Genomic DNA, 22,635 nt, shown 5'->3' with positions numbered 1-22,635 from the left:
ATATCTCTAAATTTGAAAAAACACAAAATTTCAATGTATTTTTTTTACAAATGATCACAGTTTAGTTCTGATTTTATTTCCCTACACGGTAACTAAAGAAGTAAACCAGACTAGCTTTAATCTGACTTCTGTCCTACCTAGGCTGTTTGGGGCCACACTACATCCTACCAGTATATGACTCCCACTTAAGAGTCATCAATATTCCTGCAAGAGTACATCTGACAGAACCCACTGTTCTCAGCCTCCAAAGAGAACGAATCCACAGCTTCAGCAGGAGGGTAGTTTAACACCTGAAACCATGAATCACTTGATTACTCAGTAACTCTTCCCAATTTTGGTAAGCCCTATCCTTAAAAAGGAAGGAGAGAGAAGAGGCAGAAATTGGGGGGGGGGGGGCGGAATAAAAGGGGAGAAGAAGAGGAAGAGAGGTGGGAAGAAAAAGATACACTGAACTACAGAATTACAGGACAGGGGCTGTGAATACCCTCAGGGTACCTTTTGAACTATGAACAAAAGCCCTCAGAGGTTAAGAATACTTAGCCGTGAGTATGCACCAACTGAAAAGTGGTTCTCTTTTTCAAAAGCCTTTGCTGGCATATTAGGCTATCCATATATAACAAAATAAAATTAGATTCCTACCCTCATTCCAGACAGGCAACTAAACTGCAAATATCAAAAGCAAATTTTAAACCCTTTAGAAGGTAGTATTGGAAAATATGGGGGGAAGGATTTTCTTAAACATACATGAAAAGGCACAAATCAGAAACAGAATTATTAAATCTGGCTACATTTAGTGTAGTGAAGCAGGGATTCTGGCATAAAACTGCTTGGGTTCAAGTCTAGCTTTGCTACTTACTACTGGTCACATGACCTTGGTTGAGCAAGTTACTTCTGCATCTATTTCATCAACTGTAAAATGGAGATAATACTCATACCCATTTCAGAAGACTGTTTTGAGCATGAAATATATAAATGAACATAAAAGCACTCAAAAACAGTCCTGGGCACAGAGTAAGCAGTTAGTACTGGCTATTATTTTTGTACCATTCTATGTGATTCTTTTTAAAAATTCAAATATTGAAAGATTCTAGAATATACTTCAAGATCTTTCACATTTCAGGCATAATCATGTCAGATACAGAGTCTGAACCAAAGGAATAATGTAATTCAACACTACAGTAAAAGTTATTAATAGTCACTTTTCTTCCTTCCTTTTTTTTTTTTTATAATTAGTCACCTTTCTTGACTGTTGGTCTTGTGGCTAGGCAGCTGACTAGCTAGCTAGCTAATCTTCCAAAGCTCACAACAACCCTAGAGAGTAGATATTGTTATCACTAATTTACAAATGAACTGAGAGGCGCTTCCTAACTACCTTATCACGTGGCAGTTTGACAAACAGCAGCAGCAATATTACCTACTCAATAGGGCTTCGTGTGACCATAGCCTGAGGGCTTTCATGAGTGATCACACCCCCTAGTATAGCAAGTCCCAGCCACTTATGGCTGGGGATAGAAATAATTTGTATAGAAAAAAGTGAGGACCAAAACCCAGTCAATTAAATATATTTTGACTACTTATTGTAAACTAGGCAATGCGCTACACAGCTAGGGGTATGATCAGAGCCACAATTCATTATCTAGCTGTTGCTATAACAGCGGATATGCTGCTTTGCTTGCACTTTGTCTTTTCCTATTAAGAATTCATTTGCCAGGGGGCGCCTGGCTGGTTCAGTTGGTAGAGCATGCGACTCTTGATCTTGGGGTTGTGGGTTCGAGCCCCACGTTGGGTATAGAGATTTCTTAAAAACAAAACCTTTAAAAAAAAAAAAGAATTCATTTGCGAGGCTAAATTATCTATTAACAGATCTGAATTAATTGATCAGAAAAAAGCCCAAGAGAAAATTTAAACAGCAACACCTCAAAACAATTAATCAGGGGCAGAATAGAGCCCATCTTGGAGAAAGATTTGACAAAGTTTTATAATGGCTTACAATTTTCATCTGCAAATGCATTAAAGATCTGTTTACTTTCTCTGAGTGTATGAAAATGTCAGAACATGGCAGCACCCAGCTTTGAGAACAATCACATATGAAGAAACATGGTGGAAAGAGCAGTGACAGGAGTAGAAACATGGTGGAAAGAGCAGTGACAGGAGTAGAATAGAAGGACCTGGGTTCAGACCTGCCTTTGCCACCTTACTAGCTAGGTGTCTTTGGGCCACCTTGTTCTTGAGCCTAAGTTTTCTCATCTATACAATGGGGTTATCATTTTCTCATGAGATTATTTGAAAAAAATGTTAAACGTATGTAAAATCAGATTATGACTGCCAAACATGGTGAACGTTCAAGAAGTCACCCTTTTCTATTGCTTACTTGGTTCATTACTCAAAATCCAAGTACATTTTGTAACTAGAAAAGATTCAGAAATCCGTGACTTGACATCACTATCTTCAATAAAGGCCAACAGCCCAGTCCTGTCTTAGTGGAATGAAATAATTTTATCTATGCTTTATAGAGTATATCAGCTCTCTTTCAGGAAATCTCTGCACTATTTATTTACACTAAATAATCCACATTATTTCCGAGAAAAATGAAGAAGGCATTTTAAGGTAAAAGAAGGAGGAGGTAGAAAGTGGGGAAGTTTTTGTAATTAATCTGAAAACAAACAGAATCTGGACTATGTTGGTTTTTCTGAAAGTGGATCTTTTCCAAGGCCAATTTCATAGAATGGGTTGTGCAGCAGCCTTTGCAAATTCATACTTAGGCACCTGCAGACCCAGCTCCATTGTTCTTCCAAAATCTTTATCTCACAGATATGGGGCCATGGTTTTGAACCAAAATTGGAGTGTGTGGCTAATTCAAGTGCACTTAGTTGGGGGCAAAAGGATAGAATGTTTGATTTTTGGGAGACCACCCCCCAAATGCATTACAAATTGTAACCCCTAGAGATTCATAATCTTGGTTTTAAGAACTGCACAGAAATCTATATTCTAATCAATGATAAACAGAAAGATGCATCATATAAATTTTTCTTCCTGCCTTAGAAGTTACACAGCTCTGCCTTTGAATGTTGTATCATCATCTCCCCGAGGCTTGCCTTTTCCAACATCCCCAACACCTATTCTTAACGAAAAGAAAAGAAATCTCACAGTCTATTAGCACTTTGTTCAGAAAGTATATATTCATTATGGGAAGACTTTTCACCTATTTCCAGTATCTCACTGTAGAAATGACATGCCCTTCCCCTCTCACAGTAAGCACAACTCTGTTGATCAATTCTCTCATCTATAATTCTGACTGACATTTAGTCTACTATGGAATGAAGAGGAAATCTCAAGTGGGAGTAGTAGAAAATAAAAATGAACTAAGTTCCAATAGCCCATAACCAGCAAGCTTTTTCTCTAAGCATTCCATTTTTACTTTGGAGCTAAAAATCAAGATTCAACGTATAGGCTTAAAAACAAACCTTTTTACTTGTCACAAAGATTTTTTTCTCACTTATAAAATAATCCTTGGGCAGAATGGAGCATTTCCTGTAAGTTCTAGGGGTCACTTTTTCATATTTTACACAGAACTCTGGTTATATGCAACAGCCGTGGGTTCTACAGAGATTTGTCTGGACCACCCCAGAGGGGAATAGTGGAAGCAAGTGAGCAGGGTTCCTGATTACCTCTGTTTTCATCTATTTTATCTGGGTATTCTGGGGAAAGTTTGCTTAGAAAAATAAAATAATGTTTTATTGCTTAATTTTTAAAAGTTTGAAAAATCAATGATATACAAATAATACTCATGATGATAATCCTGACCACTTCTTTTTTTTTTTTTAAAGATTTTATTTATCCACTTGCTAGAGAGAGAGAGCATGGGCAAGAGAGAGTGAGCGAGAGCACAAGCAGTGGGAGCTTCAGGCAGAGGGAGAAGCAGGCTCCCTGCAGAGCAAGGAGCCCAATGCGGGACTCGATCCCAGGACCCCAAGATCATGACCTGAGCCAAAGGCAGCCGCTTAACCGACTGAGCCATCCAGGTGTCCCAATCCTGGCCACTTCTAAATCTGGCACTATAGTTTGTGTCTCAAGCTTCCTTTTTGTACAAAGAAACACTTAAGGCCCCACATGCTTTTCTACACTCAGCACTTTTCAGGCCCATTTTCCATAAAGAACAAAGTTTTAAAATCATCTCATGGGTGATATCGCACATGCGAAAATGAGAAGACATGCTCACTGAAATGCGAATTCTGGTTGAGTTTGCTCACTAGTTTTGTGGCTAAGATCCTACCACATGCCTCAGCAAAATGACAAAAAACTCTATCATGGATTCCTTGGGAATAATGGAAACCTTAAATTTAAATCCACATATACTAAGGGTCACACCTGTAATTTGGTTCTTGTGACATGGCATGCTGTTTCACACCTCCAGGCTTCTGTCCATATAGTCCAGGGCATGTTCTTTTCTTTTCTGGCTAACTTCTACTCATCCTTCAAGACCCAGCTCAGGTGTAACCTCCTCCAGGATATCTTTCCTGACAATCTCCCTCTCCCAGCTGGATTAATGGCTTTCTTCATATTCCCATATACCTAAACATACACCTCTCTCAATGTTCTTATCACATTATGTTGAAATGATTGTTTGGGTGTCTTGCCTCTACTGACCTAAGTTCCTGAGGACAGGGATCAAGTCACATTCATCTTTGTATTCCAAGAAGCTAGCACAATGCTTTGTGCAAAGATACCCAGTAAATGTTTAATATAAATGCTCACTAGCATCTCCTTAACATGATCCTTCTAGATCTCATATGTCATACAAGTGACTAAGCCTATGTTACTACAAATGGAATAAACGCCAGAATTTTTGTAAGAAATATAGCTTCCAATAGATGATACTCATCCCTCCAAGGCTGCTGAGGAAAAACCAACTGTGTTGAATATCAGTTTAGATTATTAACATCCCATCCGGTCCACCCTGCTCCAACCCAACTGCAAAATATCCATTATAGGATCTAGGACTGCTACTCAGAATTGCTTTGTCACCACAGGAGGGCTGGTTTCCTGGCTTACATGAAAGACATCATTGAGGATTAGCACTGCCAGGCCTGATGTTTGGACTTAACGGATTCATGTGAGCCTGGTCAGATGATTTATTGTCATTTTAACAAACCTTTGCAGAATGTCTCCTATGTACAGAGCCTATGTTAGGCACTGGAAGGACAAAAGAAAAAAAAAAAAGCAAGCACTTAAGGAAAGCCTGCAATCATAGTAGTGATGGTATAAGTTGACAATAACATGCTGCTTTGTTACGGTTATTATGGTTAAGTGTTACTTTTATAAGTACAGTTTCTTTGAGCTAGAAGGAACCTAAGAGATCATCCAGTTAAGAAAATTTGTTTTATAGATGAGTAACAGATTGTGAAAGAAAGATCTCTCCCTGATATCTAAAAGAAAAAATAAGTAACATACAATGAAAATAAGGAAAGGTGCATTGTTCAACTTAACCAGGGGGTTTCAAATATCAGTTCACGTATGCCACTGGAAATATCCAACCACACTTCATGCCTGAATGTTAAAAATGTCACACGAGGATATACTGATTGACGTTTGGAATAGATGATCCAAGTTTCCTTCTGAGATTATAACTTGTTAAAAAGAAATAGTGACTTGGGCTATGGATTATTCAAAATCATTCTCACACGACTTCAGAATGAAGAATGATTAGTCTGAAGCACAAAACTGGCTAATGCTAAATTTAGTATCTATTTTCTGAGCATGCTCCAACCAGCAAAAGAAGGTGACACACAAATGTTTTCACTGCTGAGGATTTAAAAATACATATAAAATCCATGTGTGGATTAGCCAATTTGTAAAATTTGCCACCAACTGAGTTCCCCTTTACAAGGTAATTCACTACAAATACTTTTATGACACAAGTTTCCTTAAAACAAAAGATTTCTGAGCCTCAGCTTAATCCTATTTATTTCACTCAATTTTGATAAATTGCTAAAGCAATGAAAGAATTTGGAAAGTTCCACAGGGTCTGTGATAACCTGGTTATCCCTGAACTTTGTAGGCTTATTCAGTAGCTTGAAGAATAGAGGCCCTAGGGAGGGCCTGTCCAAACTATACATCCCCAATCCCATTTCAGGGCCTAAGTACTCTTCTTTCTCTTAAAATGGTCTTAAATACCATTTCTTTGTTGACAACTTCCAAATGTATGCCTCTAGCCCACACTTTGCTTACCTCTAGATCATATACTCAACTACCTACCTAATATCTCCTCTTGGATGTCTAACAGTCATTTCGAATTTACTATGTACAAAACTTAGTTCCTGATATCCCCCAAACCTGCTCTTCCTGCAGTCTTCCCCATCTCAGCTAATGGCTATACTTCATTGATCCACATGCTTAGATCCAAAGCCTTGGAGTCAACTTTAACTCCTTTTTTTCTCACATACTCTATCCAGTTAACAACAACATTAATAATCATAGCTGCTAATTCATATAGTGAAGTACTTACTATGTGCCAGGCAATGTTCTAAATCTTTTGTATGTTTAGTAAATTGTGTAATCCTTTTTTATTTTTTTAAGATTTTATTTGACAGAGAGAGAGCAGGAGAGCACAAGCAGTGGGAGCGGCAGAGGAAGAGAGAGAAGGAGAAGCAGGACGCCTGCCGAGCAGGGAGCACAATGCAGGGCTCGATCCCAGTACCCTGGGATCATGACCTGAGCCGAAGGCAGTTGCTTAACCAACTGAGCCACCCAGGCGCCCCTAAATTGTGTAATTCTTATAATGACACACAAGATGGGTACTACGACTATATTTTATAGCTAAGAAAACCAAAGCATAAAGAATTTAAGTTGCTTAAGACCATGAAGTAAAGAAGTGGCCAAGCCAATGTTTGAACCCAGTCTGGTTATAGAGTCTATGTTGTTACCCTCTATGTATACTACATTGCTCCAGCAAATGTCTTGGGCTCTAGTTGCTAAAGAGATGCAGAATCTGACCACATCTCACTGAATCTCCACTACTGCCACTCTAGTATAAGCCACTATCAACTCTTGCCTGGACTATTCCAATAGGCTCATAACTATCACTGGAATAATATTTTTATCATCAATTATTTGTACAGCAGCTAGAGTGATCCTTTAAAAATCTATCAGGTCACAACAGTCTTTTACACCTAAAACTTGCCAGGGGCTCTCTACCTGAGTCAGAGTAAAAGCCGAAGTCTTTACAATGGCCTGAATAACCATGATCTAGCACCTGTCAGATCCATTACCTCCTGGCATCCATTACTTCCTTGACTGTATCTCCTACTATTCATTCCTTTACTCCACTGCCATCAGCTACAAAGGCCTCCTTGCTGTTCCTGGAATGTACCAGGCATGTGCCCGTTTCAAGCCTTTTCCACTTAGTGTTCCTCCTGCTTGTAATGCTTTTCCTCAGATACCCACATGGCTTACTCCATCATGACCGCTTTGCTCCAACTTAAGTAGCATCTCTTAGTTGTCCCTGACATCCTGTATGGATGCCAGTCCTTCCTGTCTCGACCGTTTTTTTCACAGGTGATGAGGAATAGCAAGATTTCAGCTTTTCTGATAAATTACAAATAAAGCCAAAGTATCTAATGAAAATGACTAGTTCAGGTATTTTGCATATGAAAGGAAGAACATTTCTCTGATGTATCTAGGTATCTGCAGGGTAAAAATGTAGGGACAGCCTAGAGAAAATTAAGAGTATACAGATGGAGGAAGGATATGGTGCTACGATATTAAAGAAGCAGACTGTACAAAAGATTGAGGTTTCTACTATTTAATTCATTTTGTAATTATCCTTTGTTTTCCTTATATAAAGCACTGAAAAAAGGTGAATCCCTGCTCTCAAGAAACACATGATCTAGTTGGTGAGACGTGAAATTGTTCAACTGAAATACAGGTCCTATTAAGTAAACGATACAGTATATATGAAGGTAATATATGAAGGAAGTACTTGAACACAGAAAGGAGCCACATATTCAGAGGAAGGGAAAGGGAACAGAGGAGCCTTCTTTGAGGAGTTAAAAAAAAAAAAAGAAAAGAAAAGAAATGAGCCTTGAAGAAAGTTTTTGATAAAAAGAGAAGTGGTAAGGAAAGGCATTTCAGGATGACAACCCAGTATGAACAAAAGCCCGTAAGAAGGAAATGTAATAGCTTTTTAAAGATAACTGAATGGGGTAGGCTGGGTGGCTCAGTCGGTTAAGCATCTGCCTTTGGCTCAGGTCATGATCCCAGGGTCCTGGGATGGAGCCCCCAGTCAGGCTTTCTGCTCAGTGGGGAGCCTGCTTCTCCCTCTCCCTGGCGCTCCCCTGCTTGTGTGCTCTCTCTCATTCTTTCTCTCAAATAATAAAACCTTAAAAAATAGGTAAATGAATGGTTCATGAAGCTATAAAAATAGGGCTCTGGTGGGAGATGAGCTCCCAAAGTAGGTCTAAACCACTGTTTCGCACTTTATTCTAAGGATATTTCTGAAGGCTCCTCAATGGTAATAGTTGTATAATCTCCTTTAGAATCTAGACTTATAGATCCAAAAGCTACTTGACTATATCAAAATCTACATATCCAAAACCAAACACCATGATCCTCTTGTAAACCTGGTTTTCTTACAGTGTTCTCTATCTCAGGAAAAACATCACTATTCATCAGGTACTAAACAAGTCAAAGCCAAAACCAAACCAAACCAAAGCCCAGGAATAATTCTTGACATCTTCTGCCTTTTACCCCTATTCAATACCAAGTCCTATCTATTTTACTTTCCAAATTTCCATCAAATTATGATACTCTCCCATCTATCTCTACTGCCACCACCTTAGGACAAACTCTTGTCTTCTCTCTCCTGGAACACTGACTGGTCTACCTGCATTCAATTAGGCTTTCAGTTAAGCTGGAGAATTTTTTTTTTTTTTAAGAAGTCCTGGGGCGCCTGGCTGGCTCAGTCAGTAGAGCATGTGACTCTTGATTTTAGGGTTGTGAGTTTAAGCCCCATGCTGGCATAGAGTTTACTTAAAAAAAAAGAAAAAAAAGGAAAAAAGAAGTCTTTTTTTTTTTTTTTTAAAGATTTTATCCATTTATTTGACAGAGAGAGTACAAGCAGGGGGAGTGGCAGGGAGAGGGAGAAGCAGGCTCCGGCATTAGCAGAGAGACCGACGTGGGGCCCGATCCCAGGACCCTGGGATCATGACCTGAGCCAAAGGCAGATGCTTAACCGACTGAGCCACCCAGGCATACCGGAAAAAAGAAGTCCTAAACCACCCAATGCTTAAATTCTTTTAGTAGCTTTCCACAATTACAATAAAGAACAAGTATCTGAATGTGGTCTATCAAGTCAGTCCTATGTGATTAGGCCCTGGATCTGTTTCTCTAGCTTCATCTTACAGCATGCTTCCCATAGTCTACTCAAACTCGCCTTTTTCAACCCCTGCTGCTCATCCTTTCTTCTCACAACGGGGCCTTTGTACATATAACACTGCCTACTTACCCCTTCTTCAACTTTCAGCCAGACACTTTGCTAGGTGTTTGGTATATACTGATGAACAAAACAAGGTATCTCTGCTTTCATGAGGCTTAATGGCTGAGTGGAGAAAATTGGTAGAGATGGAAGAACCAGTAATCAAATAACATAAATTGTGAGAAGTACTACAAAGGTGAAAGAGAAAAGGAATAAGGTAAGGGGGGAAAAGCTACTTTAGATTGGAAGGTCAGAAGAATTCTTTGAACAAGGGCATTTGAACTGAGGTCTCAAAGATAGAAAAGGAAGTTACTCTAACCAGGCTATAAATGAGGAAAAGTATTATTACTGTGAGTTTCGTGTGCCAAGAAAGTATAGAATTTGGCATTTCATCAAAATTGAGATGAAAATACAGAGTTAAAGCAATTCCAAAAAAGAAAAAAAGAAAAAGGATTTGTCCATTCACTTCTTAGAATTCACCTGGTAAATAATTGAGACTATATTACCAAAAAGGCTTAAGGAAGGAGAAGGATGCTGAGGTAAGAAAAGATCAGTACACAGGAAGGGGCCCACCTGCCCAGTAACCTAATAGAGTATATGGATAACTGTATTTACAAGGCTTATATAACCAATGAGTCAGCAAAAAGTCAGATGTCAATGGGTCTCTTCTGTGCCCACTCTAAGCAGCTAGGAAACTTGGCTCTCTACTGGTTGAGAAGAGGGGCCCAAGAACAAGATCTCAGGTTAGACTACAAAAACAATCAACATATCTTCCAGCAATACTTGCTGGAAGTTAGGATGAGGAAAAGTAAACCTTCAGGCTTGGAAAAACCTAAGATACAGGATCCAACTTAAAGTAGATTAGAGCAAAGTGATCCCGGTAGGATTTCATAGATCTAATGCAACCCATTTCTTTAACTTGTCATAAAATGCTTGTTACAGATTCCAAAATCAAGACCCCCAAATCTGCTGAAAACCTTGATTTTAAAGAGAAAATGTCTTTATTTTCTTGAGGTCCATAAACATTTCAGGGTTACTTTCTACAACTATCTTTTCTCTAATAAAGGCTAATGTGTATTATGGTAACAGAAAAAGTTTTCAAAATAACAGAATTGGGTCTGGCAAAGAAAAACACACAAAACAGAACATAAAGGGATTAAATCACAGTACAGGCAAAGAGATACAGCACTAACAACCACTTGATATTGAACAGCAATGATAATGAACCCAAGACAAACACCCACCAACGCATGGCTATGAAAATAGCAGACTCTTCATCTTGCCTTCCTCCACCTCCATACTTATGTTCTCAGCCTATTACTGTTCCAGTGGCAACAACTCAATAAGAGCAGGGGAGCTTTTATTTTATTCTTTTCCACCTTAGGCCATAGGGAAAGCTGGGGGAAAAAGCACGGGGGAGTGGGGGGATTATAACTGTTCAAAGAAAAGAAAGGATATCTGTTAGTCAGCATTCTTTGCTCTGGAAATTCCTGGTTTCTGCCTGTTCATGGACATCTGAGAGAACTTGGTGATTATCTCTGAAGGTCACAACTGATCAAAAATAATGTTTTCCTTTTTTCCTTGGGTCATCCCTCTCCATCAAATGTGATTCTGCAAAATGTTTTAGTTATTGTTAAGAGGCAATTCTATATAGCTGATACAGAAAAGTAAAAATAACAGTTAAAAAAATCCAAGAATCCCCCTGCCCCAAAAAACACAATCAATACATTTATCTTACCAAAACCCCCTGTCAGGCAGTCTGCTGATTTTGCTTGCCACAAAGCTCATCCTTCATTTGTATATTGCCAGAGCAAGCTTGGATAGTGAAAACAAATCACAACCTCTCTTGATTATGTGCTCTTTCCATTTGTCCCAGCTTCCAAACTGCATAGTCTGTCACGGCTGCACATACTTGGTTTCCGAGAATAACGCTGTAAATGAGGACAGCTACCACTGGGAATGCATTCCCCCACCAAAGAGCCAGCCGAAATGAAGCTTCTAGTGGATCCCTGGGCTTCTCACCTTCACAGCCTCAGAGAAGTGCCTTTCACAGAACAGGCAGGTACAGCCGCACCACATCAACATCCCCGCATAGCCAATCCTCCGCAGTGCCCACTTCAGCCTATGTACAGTTCCGGTTCTGTCTCGTACATCAACTCTTAGAGCTTTCTACATCTGGGAGCCTGGGAGGATTCTGTGCTGAATAAACAGAAAGCTTCTGCCAAACAAGCATGGGGTGTGTGTGTGTGTGTGTGTGTGTGTGTGTGTGTGGTTTGCAAGAGCTGCTAATGCAAATGAATAGTTTTACTCTGAGAATGGAGATCACAGACAGTATCTGCCTCTCTTCTGGAGCTGTGAGCATCTTTTACAAAAAACAAAAGCATCAAACTGGGTGAATTTAAAGGTACAGGACATTAATTCACCATTCACATCTGTCTTTTAGTTTAAACCAGATAAGGGTTACAGAATAGCTTAAAGAAGGTTAAAAACAGGGGTGCCTGGGTGGCTCAGATGGTTAAGCGTCTGCCTTCGGCTCAGGTCATGATCCCGGGGTCCTGGGATCGAGCCCCGCATCGGGCTCCTCGCTCAGCGGGGAGCCTGCTTCTACCTCTCCCTCTGCCTCTCTCCCTGCTCATGTTCTCTCTCTCTCTCTCTGTATCTCTGTGTCTCAAATGAATAAATTAAAAAAAAAAAAGGTTAAAAACATTCTGAATAAATGTTTAGGTAGCCTGGTTCAATAAATACAAAGAAAAAACAATCTACCCATTTTTTAAAAAATATTTTATTTATTTATTTGACACAGAGAGAGAGAGAGACAGTGAGAGAGCAAACACAAGCAGGAAGAGCGCGAGAGGGAGAAGCAGGCTTCCCGCTGAGCAGGGAGCCCGATGCGGGGCTCGATCCCAGGACCCTGGGATCATGACCTGAGCTGAAGGCAGACAGACGCTTAACAACTGAGCCACCCAGGTGCCCCCTACCCATGTTTAGATAAAGGACTAAAACATTGCTGGAACAATTTCTACGTTTTCCTAATGTTTCTTCTCTTATTTTTCATTTGAGGTTCACAAAATAATTTAAATGAAAACTGAGCAAGAAAAAACTGAGCATGAGATGCTAAAGTCTTAATCATTATGGATGAAGGGGAAAAAACACTTCTGAAGGAAAAGCACTGGAGTTGTCTGAAGTCTACACAATAGATTAAAACACCACAGTCTTAAACCCAGGCTCAGCTCCTGCATCATATACTATTTATTAAATACCGATGATACTGCATGAAAGAATTGAGTATCTTAAAGAGATTGTTCCTGCACTGAAAAAGTCACTTTGGGATTTAGACAAACTATCAAATCTGAGCTTTATTCCTTCATTTGTAAAAGCAGTTCTATGTAATGTGCACAGGAAGAATTTCAGGGATTGCAAAATATAGTGTAGTATGTACAATGTATAATATGTAGAAACATTTCTCTGAGGTTAATACACAGAAAGGATAATCAGACAAGAAGACAATTTGATAGAGTTCAGTGCCTAAATCTGTGATAATTTCTGTACTTCTACTTAAGTATGGGGCTGGAAGCTCAGACCAGCGCAGTACTAAGAGGTCAAAGAAGCATTCACCAGCTTCATGTAGCTTCTTTCATTCAAATCAGATGAAGCCCTCTGAATGAAATCCGAACCACCTTAAATGAATTTGAAGAAAATTCGGGGTTGAAACCACGGCTCCAGAAATTTCTATCTCTAGAGACACAGAATTCTGACCTTGACTCTCCAGAACAAATTAATAAAGAATTTAATGACTAATATAAATCCTGTCTTTGCTTAAAAATGAGGTTGCAAGGTTTCAACAGAGTAAATATTTGTTTCTCCAAAAACAACAGAAAAACCAATCCTACAAAGCTAGCATCAACACCAGTGAATGTTTGCTTAATTCTCTTTATTACCATTTTTAATATATCTTCTTTTAAGACAATCATGTTCATTACAGAAAAACACACCAGTGGGCATAAAAGAAAGCAAATATTATTTGTAATATCACCACTCAGAGAAAACCAAACCAAACACTGACATAAAGCTCTTCTAGCCTCATTTCCTACCACTGGGATTTTTTTTTTTTTTAGATTTTATTTATTTATTTATTTATTTATTTATTTATTTATTTGAGAGAGAGCGTATGAGCGCACACGCATGAGCGGGGGCTGGTAGGTGAGAAGCAGAGGGAGAGGGATAAGTAGACTCCACGCTGAGCACAGAGCTCAACACTGGGCTCAATCCCACAACCGAGACATGACCTGAGAGGAAATCAAGAGTTAGACGCTCATCAGCATGGAGCCCAATGCAGGGCTCGATCCCACGACCCTGAGAGATCATGACCTGAGCTGAAATCAAGGGTCGTACGTTCAACCGACTGAACCACCTAGGTGCCCCTAACATGCTTGTGTTCGACAGATAGTTCTTATTATTCACTCCCTCCACCCAGTTTTCTCCCTGAAATACAAGTTATAATTGCTTTAGGTGGTTGGAACTATACTAGGACCAATAGTGATAGAGAAATACTAGTCCTTTTGTTTTTCAAGGAAAAAACATTTTTGTTCCAAAGTAAAGTGGTAGTCTGTTCCAGAATTTGAAAAAAGGACAAATCTTAGAAAGTGAATTTGATTTGCCTTCGTTTGTACTACTGGGATCCGAAAAGAGACCATGAAATATGTTCAAATTTTGGCAAAATGTGATCAGTTTTGATGAGCTTGCTTCCTTGGCTTACAGATTAGTGCCTTCATCTTACAACATGGAGATTATTTTTTATCTTTTGTGTAATTTTACTTGATAGCATAATAACTTTATAGCTTTATGTTTGATTTATTATGTTCTTAATGAATAAAAAACAAAACAAACCAAAAAGAAAAAAAAGTTCTTTACTGATGAAAGAGCTAAGATTCTTTACAACTGCGTCCCCTTATTGTTTATTATAATGTTTTATTGTCATTTTGACCAAATAACCAAGTATCATTTCTCACCATGATCCTGTCTTAATCAAGGATTCAAATCTCCTTGCTGACTCTTGATTTTCCTTTCCCAAAACTGGATCCAAAATACAGAAAAATAAAACTTTTAGAATAACTTTTATACTGGCTGCCTCAGTGGCTCAGTCAGTTAAGCATCTGCCTTTGGCTCAGGTCATGATCCCAGGGTCCTGGGATTGAGTTCCACATCAGGCTCCCTGCTCAGTGGGGAATCTGCTTCTCCCTCTGTCCCTCCCCCCGCTTGTGCTCTCTCTCTCTCTCTCGCTCTCAAATAAATAAATAAAATCTTAGAAAAAAAAACTTTTATACCTAAAACTATCTTTTAGAGTCTCCTGGAAAGGACTGTACAAGGTACTCTATAAACTACTGCTACTCCAAAGAACAAGGCTCTTAGGAACATGCTTCCCAGCTGGTATTACTTAAGACCGCTTTCAGACTATACCCCTACACTGGATCAGGATGTCTAGGATGCTTTTTAGTCCAGAAGCAGATGTTTCATGAAAATAGATTGTTGACCCAAGTTCTATCTGAACAAGAACTACACAGCACTGAATGAAATGACAAAGGGAAATTTTTTATTGTAGTTATTTGTGGAGAATATTGTTGATGTTACCTTTATGTTCTATTTTTTGTGGCTATATGAGGAAGTCCTTTCACTTTTTCCTTAAACTATTTCCAAGCCACATTTTAATAGAATCTGTTTTTGTGATCTGAAATAAAATATTAAGTGGTATCTGATTTTCACTGAATCCTCAGCATTCAGGAACTTAGTTTTCCTTAACTTTTTATGGCAATACAGTTATTTTGCATAGGCTCGATAACATTCCCATGTCCTTTTTATCAGGCTATAATTGGATTTTGTAACCATATGTTCCTGTAATGTTATATCTGAGAATGATTTCATTTAATCAGATATGAAAAACCACATTAAGGAACAACAGTTGACTTCATATATGGCGCCAATGCTTCCAAAAAAGCCCCCCTAGGAAAACTGACCTGATACTTGGTTACAGGGTCCCCTGACATACAGGTGGTGAGGAAGGTCACTTACTTCCACACTGCAAGCCTTAGAGCAAATGTTGGGATATTTGATATTAATTCACCTAAATTTATCAGCAAAGCAGGTGAAATCTAGTGAGAAAGTTTCTTAGGCATGGTTTCCTAAGCTTGGGATACTAAATAAAAAAGGTGTTTAAAAGTCCAATCTGAGATTCTTTTTGAAAATGTCTATACATAATTTTGTGGCTCAAAACTAAAAACTCTGGATTTGCAAAGAAAATTCAAGGATGTCTGTATGATTTTAGCACTCTTACTGTACCTAAGTAAATAGGTCACAGGTAATGAGACCATTTTGTGATCAAGAATAGTCTTTGAAAATTATGAGAGATCATAAGAGGGATGAGAAACCGTCAGCAAAAATTGTGAAAGACTAAAATGATAAAAGATTTCGAGTGTCCTTTCAAAGGAATGCCCACTGTTGTCTACTGGATCCTTTGGGGTTTTATGTGATTGTAAAAAAAGTCTTCACCTTTGACTCGGCTAGGTTATTCTGCAACTCTGTAGAAATGGAAATTACCCTGTGGATGGTGTTGGTGATACAATGCAAATGAATTCTGTCTGGTAGAGAATATATCATTTCCTGATTTCCTTAAGTCCAATTCTCATTTGGACCAATTTTAACACCCTACCCGTTCCTAATAATTGGTTAATTAGTGAGGTAAAAAAATCTGTGACACGTGTTCATTCTGTATCAGGGTCATAATTTTACCTTTAAAAATAACCTTTAACAGGGCGCCTGGGTGGCCCAGTCGTTAAGTGTCTGCCTTTGGCTGAGGTCATGATCCCAGAGTCCTGGGATCGAGCCCCACATCGGGCTCCCTGCTCAGTGGGGAGTCTGCTTTTCCCTCTCCCGCACCCCGTGCTTGTGTTCCCTCTCTCATTGTGTCTCTCTGTCAAATAAATAAATAAAATCTTAAAAAATAATAATAACCTTTAACATTTGGATCCTTTTATTTCTCAAAGCATCTAATTAAAAAGCAACTGTTTAGCTGGAGTTAGCAAGCTACAGCCTTCTGCCTATTTTTATAAGGCTCTTACAAAAGAGCTAAGAACTATTCTTACATTTTTAAAGAGTAAAGAACAACAACAACAAAAAACATGTAACAGAGAGCAAATGTGGCCCTCAAATACTGAAATATTAATTATACAGCCCTTTACAATAAAAAATTTGCCAATCTTTGCTTTAGATCAAAATTAGAGCATGTCAATTGGCATAGACATTTTAATATGAGTGACCGACTAGACAATATAGAAGAGACTGAGGATTAAGTCAGCATTTTAGGAGCAAAGTTACATTAGGACCCAGAATGAGAAAATAGGCTCCTTAACTAAAATACTACCCAGAGATGTATCAGGCATACTGTATATGAAGAAACTGTTTAAATAACATTTTTTCATTATTTTTCAGACTTCTCAATACTAATTAAAGTTTGCTTGAATACGCCCTTGAACAGAAACAAAACCGAATACAAGTTTCATTAGAATGCAATTAATGCAATAAATTTTCATACTGCTGAATAAATACAATATAATCTGGACATTAACAGATAAAAAAACAACATGCTAAATTCAGAATTTACTGACAAGAAAATATTTTTCCCTCAATAATACAAACCTAAGACAGAATTTTTATTGTGTTCAACACTGTTGAGTACTGGGGGTGGGGGGATGTTGAAAATTTCATAGGGAAATAGTACTCGGAGGGGGGGGGGGATGCTGAAAATTTCATAGGGAAATAGATTTTATCCTTCCAAAATTCCTGGGGAAAAGATGTCTCTAAAAACCTCTCTACTGTGTAACATTTCAAACATACATAAAAGAGAGGAAAATGAATGTTGTGCACTCTTCATCCAGCTTCAATTATTTGGAAGCAAATCCCAGACAAAAGATGTTCTTTATAAAAACCAAGGCTGGGGCGCCTGGGTGGCTGAGTCGTTAAGCGTCTGCCTTCTGCTCAGGTCATGATCCCAGGGTCCTGGGATCGAGCCCCACATCGAGCCCCACATCGGGCTCCCTGTGCGGCGGGAAGCCTGCTTCTCCTTCTCCCACTATCCCTGCTTGTATTCCCTCTCTCACTGTCTCTCTCTGTGTCAAATAAAAATAAATAAAAATCTTAAAAAAAAAAACAAACCCAAGGCTAATTCCAGAGACTTTCCTATATTATTAAAGCCTATCTCAGCTGTCAGAACTCATGAATATACTACTTTATTTTTTCGATAAAATGCCTAATGTTCTCCTTCTCTTTTACACTTCACTATATTTTATTCTTGAAGGATCTACTGGAGTATAATGTCCAAAGACCACGAACCTTGTTCTGTTCCTAGATTGACCTTCTTGATGTTGATGCCTAATGACTGGTTAAGTTTTTCCCAAAATGGCAAAAGATGGGAAAAGTAAACTTGAGTCAAAGAAGAATGATAAATCTAATAAATCAATTACTATCTGTAGTCATAGATGGCAGAGAATAGATTTGCAAGCAAGACTGTGAAGTTAAGGGGCGCCTGGGTGGCTCAGTTGGTTGGACTTCTGCCTTCGATTCAGGTCGTGATCCCAGAACCCTGGGATCGAGCCCTGTGCTGGGCTCCCTGCTGAGCAGGGAGCCTGCTTCTCTTTCTCCCGCTCCCCCTGTTTGTGCTCTCTCTCTCTAATAAATAAATAAAATCTAAAAAAAAAAGACTGTGAAGTTAAGATGTGTCACATCAGTTGGCTGTGCATTTCTCAAGGAGTCTCTTCTGCCTTCTTCCACCAGGCAACTTGTTTCGCTAGCATTAACCTCCCAATGGGACTCAATAAGAGGTAGGTTTTCTTTAACTCCAGCAGCTCTCCTTGTATAAAAGCAAACCCCCATATCCAGCCGGTGGCTGGAGGAGCAACAAATGACAAAGCAAGGAACTGGTAAGGGGTTTAAAATCTCTTGAGATTAGTATGGTCATATGAACTTTTAAATAAGGCAAATACTTTCTTTTACTGTTTAGAATGAATTAGTTCAGAAAGGAAAGCAAGAGAGGCTTTTTTTTTTTTTTTAAGATTTTATTTATTTATTTGACAGAGAGACACAGCAAGAGAGGGAACACAAGCATGGGGAGTGGGAGAGGGAGAAGCAGGCCTCCCGCGGAGCAGGGGAGCCCGATGTGGGCCTCGATCCCAGGACCCTGGGATCATGACCTGAGCCGAAGGCAGACGCTTAACGACTGAGTCACCCAGGTACCCCGAGGCTTTTGTTTAATGTCAAAGCCAATATCAGAATTATGAGGTTTTAGGAAGAAGAATATAAGCACTGACCTTGTTTAGAAACTAACTAAATTACCTGTCTAGTTACCCGAGACACTTAACACTTAACACTTAAAAAGTACAAGAAGCAGTGAAGGTTGCTTATTTAGTCTCTGCCTACCTCAAAGGAATCCTGTACCACAATGTCATCTACCACCTAAGGGGCTCAAAGGTGCTGTGGGGAGCTGTTTCACAACTGCAAAGTATCATAAAGCAAAGTATCATAAAGGAATACAATCTCCTTACTCAAGAAAGGTCCAAGTAACCCCTAAGTATTGCCTGTAAAGCAACTGCAGAATCATACAAAAATTTATTTCATAAAATGAAATGGTGTAATAAAATAATTGTTTTTATGTTTTATGTTTTTATGTCATGAGACATATAGTATAGAATAGTGGTCTCCAACCTGAAGTCCACAAAAGGGTCCAATGGAAAGTGTACAGTCACCCATAATAAAGTTGTATAGGCAGATTAAAGTGAGAAATATTTAATTTTGTCTGGGATTATGACTACTCCAGGTAATACCACTGTACCAGTGTCATTCAGAAATGATGACTGGGGAAAAAAAAAAAAGAAATGACTGGCTCTTAGCCCTTGATTACTTTCCTTTTTTTTTTTTTAAAGATTTTTTTTTTTTAATTCATTTGACAGAGAGAGAGAGAGACAGCGAGAGAGGGAACACAAGCAGGGGGAGTGGGAGAGGGAGAAGCAGGCTTCCCGCCGAGCAGGGAGCCTGATGCGGGGCTCGATCCCAGGACCCTGGGATCATGACCTGGGCCGAAGGCAGATGCTTAACGACGGAGCCACCCAGGCGCCCCTACTTTTCTTTTTTTGAAAGGAAAATAATATATGGTGTTTTTAAACAAATATTTTCAAAACAGCAGGCTCATGAGGACCAAGTTGATTCTAGTTCCTAACCTTCAATGTTAAAAAAACAAAACAAAACAACAGAAAACAAAAAACTCAGAAATTTTATTTATTCATTTATTTATTTTAAAGATTTTATTTATTTGACAGAGAGAGGTACAGCGAGAGAGGGAACGCAAGCAGGGGGAGTGGGAGAGGGAGAAGCAGGCTTCCTGCTGAGCAGGGAGCCTGATGTGGGGCTCGATCCCAGGACCCTGGGATCATGACCTGAGCCGAAGGCAGACGCTTAACGATTGAGCCACCCAGATGCCCCAAAACTCAGAAATTTTAAAATATAAAGTAAAAGCATATTCTCTGTCTGGAAAACTACCACCTGGAGGCAATATATAGATAATGCTGTATTGTTTTGGAAAATGCTTTTCACCACAGTGAAGAGCTGTTTTCTTGCTATACTCCATGAATGTCAGAGCTACATAAGCCATCTCTTGAAAATCCTTACTTGATCTATTTTATACTTTCCAAATCCCAGGTGAACAACAGACCATACTGAAGTTCTAAGGAATAAAAAATAAGCACACTTTCCACATTCTCAGAAAATATGAAAATTGCTAAAAAATGAAGAAAAATGGCATTCAATGGGTTATTTCAAGTCCATATAAGGAGAACAAGAATTTATCTCAATTTATTCTTTGCAAAATATTACTAGCCACAGATGGCGGGGGTGGGGTAGGCTGGGCTGGGGGAGTAGGTGGGAGGTAAATATGAAGCTATTACATTTTAAAGTAACCTTGTTCATTATTCTTTGCTATTTAATTTTCCACTAAACTGCACAGAGCCCCAGTGGTTCCAAATATTAAGAATAGCCACATGACTCTAAATAAAGAGATATAACCAAGAAAGAGCAAGAAGCAAGATGAAGACAAGATACTACAGATACTAACTACTTCTGAAAACATAACTCTTGCCAAACTTCTTAAAATTTGTTATCAAAAACCAGTCAAATGGCCAATTTCTCATTCCTTTACCCTTTACCCTTTCTCTTAAGAAACCATTATGTTATAGTATTCTGGGGTTGGAAGGTTGCTGGTCTGCAGAGGAGACGGAATTGAGTCCTTGCATTGCCATCCATCAGTTGTGGACTTGTGTGATTTATGGAGCTTAAAATGAATCAAGGCTTAGTACCTATGAAACAGGACTGGCACTTGCAGGGCTGAGGGCTGGAGATGAAAAACTAGAGAAAACATAAATAGGATAGTTGAAGAAAACAGATGAACTGTCAAAGGAGAATGAAAAAGCAGTAAGTATAATATTTAGCTATTAAGACCAGAAGAGAGCATATACTTGATAAATATTGTTAAATGAAGGAATAAATAAGTAAATCTTTGAAATGAGTTGAAATTTAGGACAAAAGACAGAAAAATTTTACTCTGTTGCAGATTAGATGATCTCAGGGTTAATATTAATTTGCCTTCCATTTCTTCCTGAGATACTATGTTTTCTGTTTTCTGTTTCAATAGTTTTAAGCTGAGTGGTCACAAGCTTGAAAAAGAGAGGTAAGAGGCCAGAGGTAAGAACACTGAAGCATGGCAAGGATTGGAGTAAAGTGGTGGCAGAGGAAATGCAAAAGAAAAGCCCTAGTGATTCTTCTGAAGAAAGAACCAACAGATCTGCTGACTATATACTGGAGATTAAAGAAAAGAATGAATCAAAGATGAGGCCCAAGTTTCTAGCCTAAGAGAATTTCCAACGGGAAATTAAAAGAATATGGGGAAAGAAAATTATGAATCAAATTCAGATATTTTGATTTATAATAAGGAAAAAAACAGTCACTTAGAAATAGCTGGAAAGTAAAACTGAAAAAAAAATTTTTTTTAAGATTTTATTTATTTATTTGACAGAGAGAGAGAGACAGCGAGAAAGGGAACACAAGCAGGGGGAGTGGGAGAGGGAGAAGCAGGCTTCCCGCGGAGCAGGGAGCCCAATGCGGGGCTCGATCCCAGGACCTGGAATCATGACCTGGGCCGAAGGCAGACGCTTAACGACTGAGCCACGCAGGCACCCCTAAAGCTGAAATTTTGATCCAAAAAAAATTTGTATCTCCTAGATATGTTTCTGTAACTAGAGTCATTATTTAATAGATGCCAAATATGAAACCAAATATTCATATGCTCTTCAGTTCAAATGTATTTACATTAAATGTGAACAGCACATATAAGTGAACAAGTCAAAGCAACTAACTTTTCTGAATTCCAAATTCATATCAGGCTTAGAGTAATTAAAATGGCTGAATGAGAATCTGCACTGTTCCTGAAAAATAGCACAAGCACAGGTTCACTGTCAAAGCTGAAGCTAGGAAACAACTCACTCCTAAACTGGATCAATGTATACACAATAGATGTATACACAACAGTAGTAATGATTCTGACCATAAAGGAGAAAAGAAGGTAAGGAAGATAACATGACACCTTCTCCTGGGATCAATAAGTATGTTCTAATATAGAAAGTTGAAGAATTAATGTCCCTTTGAATTCTAATTTACATACCAGTGTTTTCTCAAAAGAAATTCCTAGCTATAAAAGAGGGAATGGCACCAAATGAGTGCTGTGCAAAGGGCATAAGTGTACTAAGGGCACATTACTACCCCAAATGTCTGTACAGCTGGGGTCCTCAATTTCTTTTTTTTTTTTTTTAAAGATTTTATTTATTTGACAGAGAGAGCCACAGCGAGAGAGGGAACACAAGCAGGGGGAGCAGGAGAGGAAGAAGCAGGCTTCCCGCACAGCGGGAAGCCCGATGTGGGGCTCGATCCCAGGACCCTGGGATCATGACCTGAGCCGAAGGCAGACGCTTAACGACTGAGCCACCCAGGCGCCCCGGGTCCTCAATTTCTAAACGAGGAAGAAAAAGGAGGAGAAGAGGGAAGAATAGAAGGAAATATGCCTGGAGACTGTT

At 38.9% G+C, this 22,635-nt stretch overlaps 1 protein-coding gene and 1 long non-coding RNA gene across 8 annotated transcripts in view; one reads left to right on the top strand and one right to left on the bottom strand.

Moving 5' to 3' along the window:
- LOC144382293 (uncharacterized) overlaps positions 1-13,934 on the top strand; it is a 74,086-nt gene extending 60,152 nt beyond the window's left edge. The window contains exons 2-3 of the long non-coding RNA XR_013448912.1: positions 11,349-11,534; positions 12,533-13,934. This is a non-coding gene — a long non-coding RNA (uncharacterized LOC144382293). The remainder of the gene's footprint in view (positions 1-11,348; positions 11,535-12,532) is intronic.
- Positions 1-22,635, bottom strand: part of TMCC1 (transmembrane and coiled-coil domain family 1) — a 250,694-nt gene that overhangs the window by 25,362 nt on the left and 202,697 nt on the right. The window contains exon 1 of one of the 7 annotated variants that reach the window (XM_036073618.2): positions 11,495-11,832. The exons of the other annotated variants lie outside the window; for them this stretch is intronic. Within the exon in view, the coding sequence (XP_035929511.1) occupies positions 11,495-11,557 (63 nt within the window). The 5' untranslated portion in view covers positions 11,558-11,832. Of the gene's footprint in view, positions 1-11,494; positions 11,833-22,635 lie in introns of those variants that run through there. 7 annotated transcript variants of the gene reach the window in all.

The sequence above is a fragment of the Halichoerus grypus genome, chromosome 1, assembly GCF_964656455.1.
Source record: "Halichoerus grypus chromosome 1, mHalGry1.hap1.1, whole genome shotgun sequence".
NCBI classification, from domain to species: domain Eukaryota; kingdom Metazoa; phylum Chordata; class Mammalia; order Carnivora; family Phocidae; genus Halichoerus; species Halichoerus grypus.
This window is presented reverse-complemented; position numbering and strand designations above follow the sequence as displayed.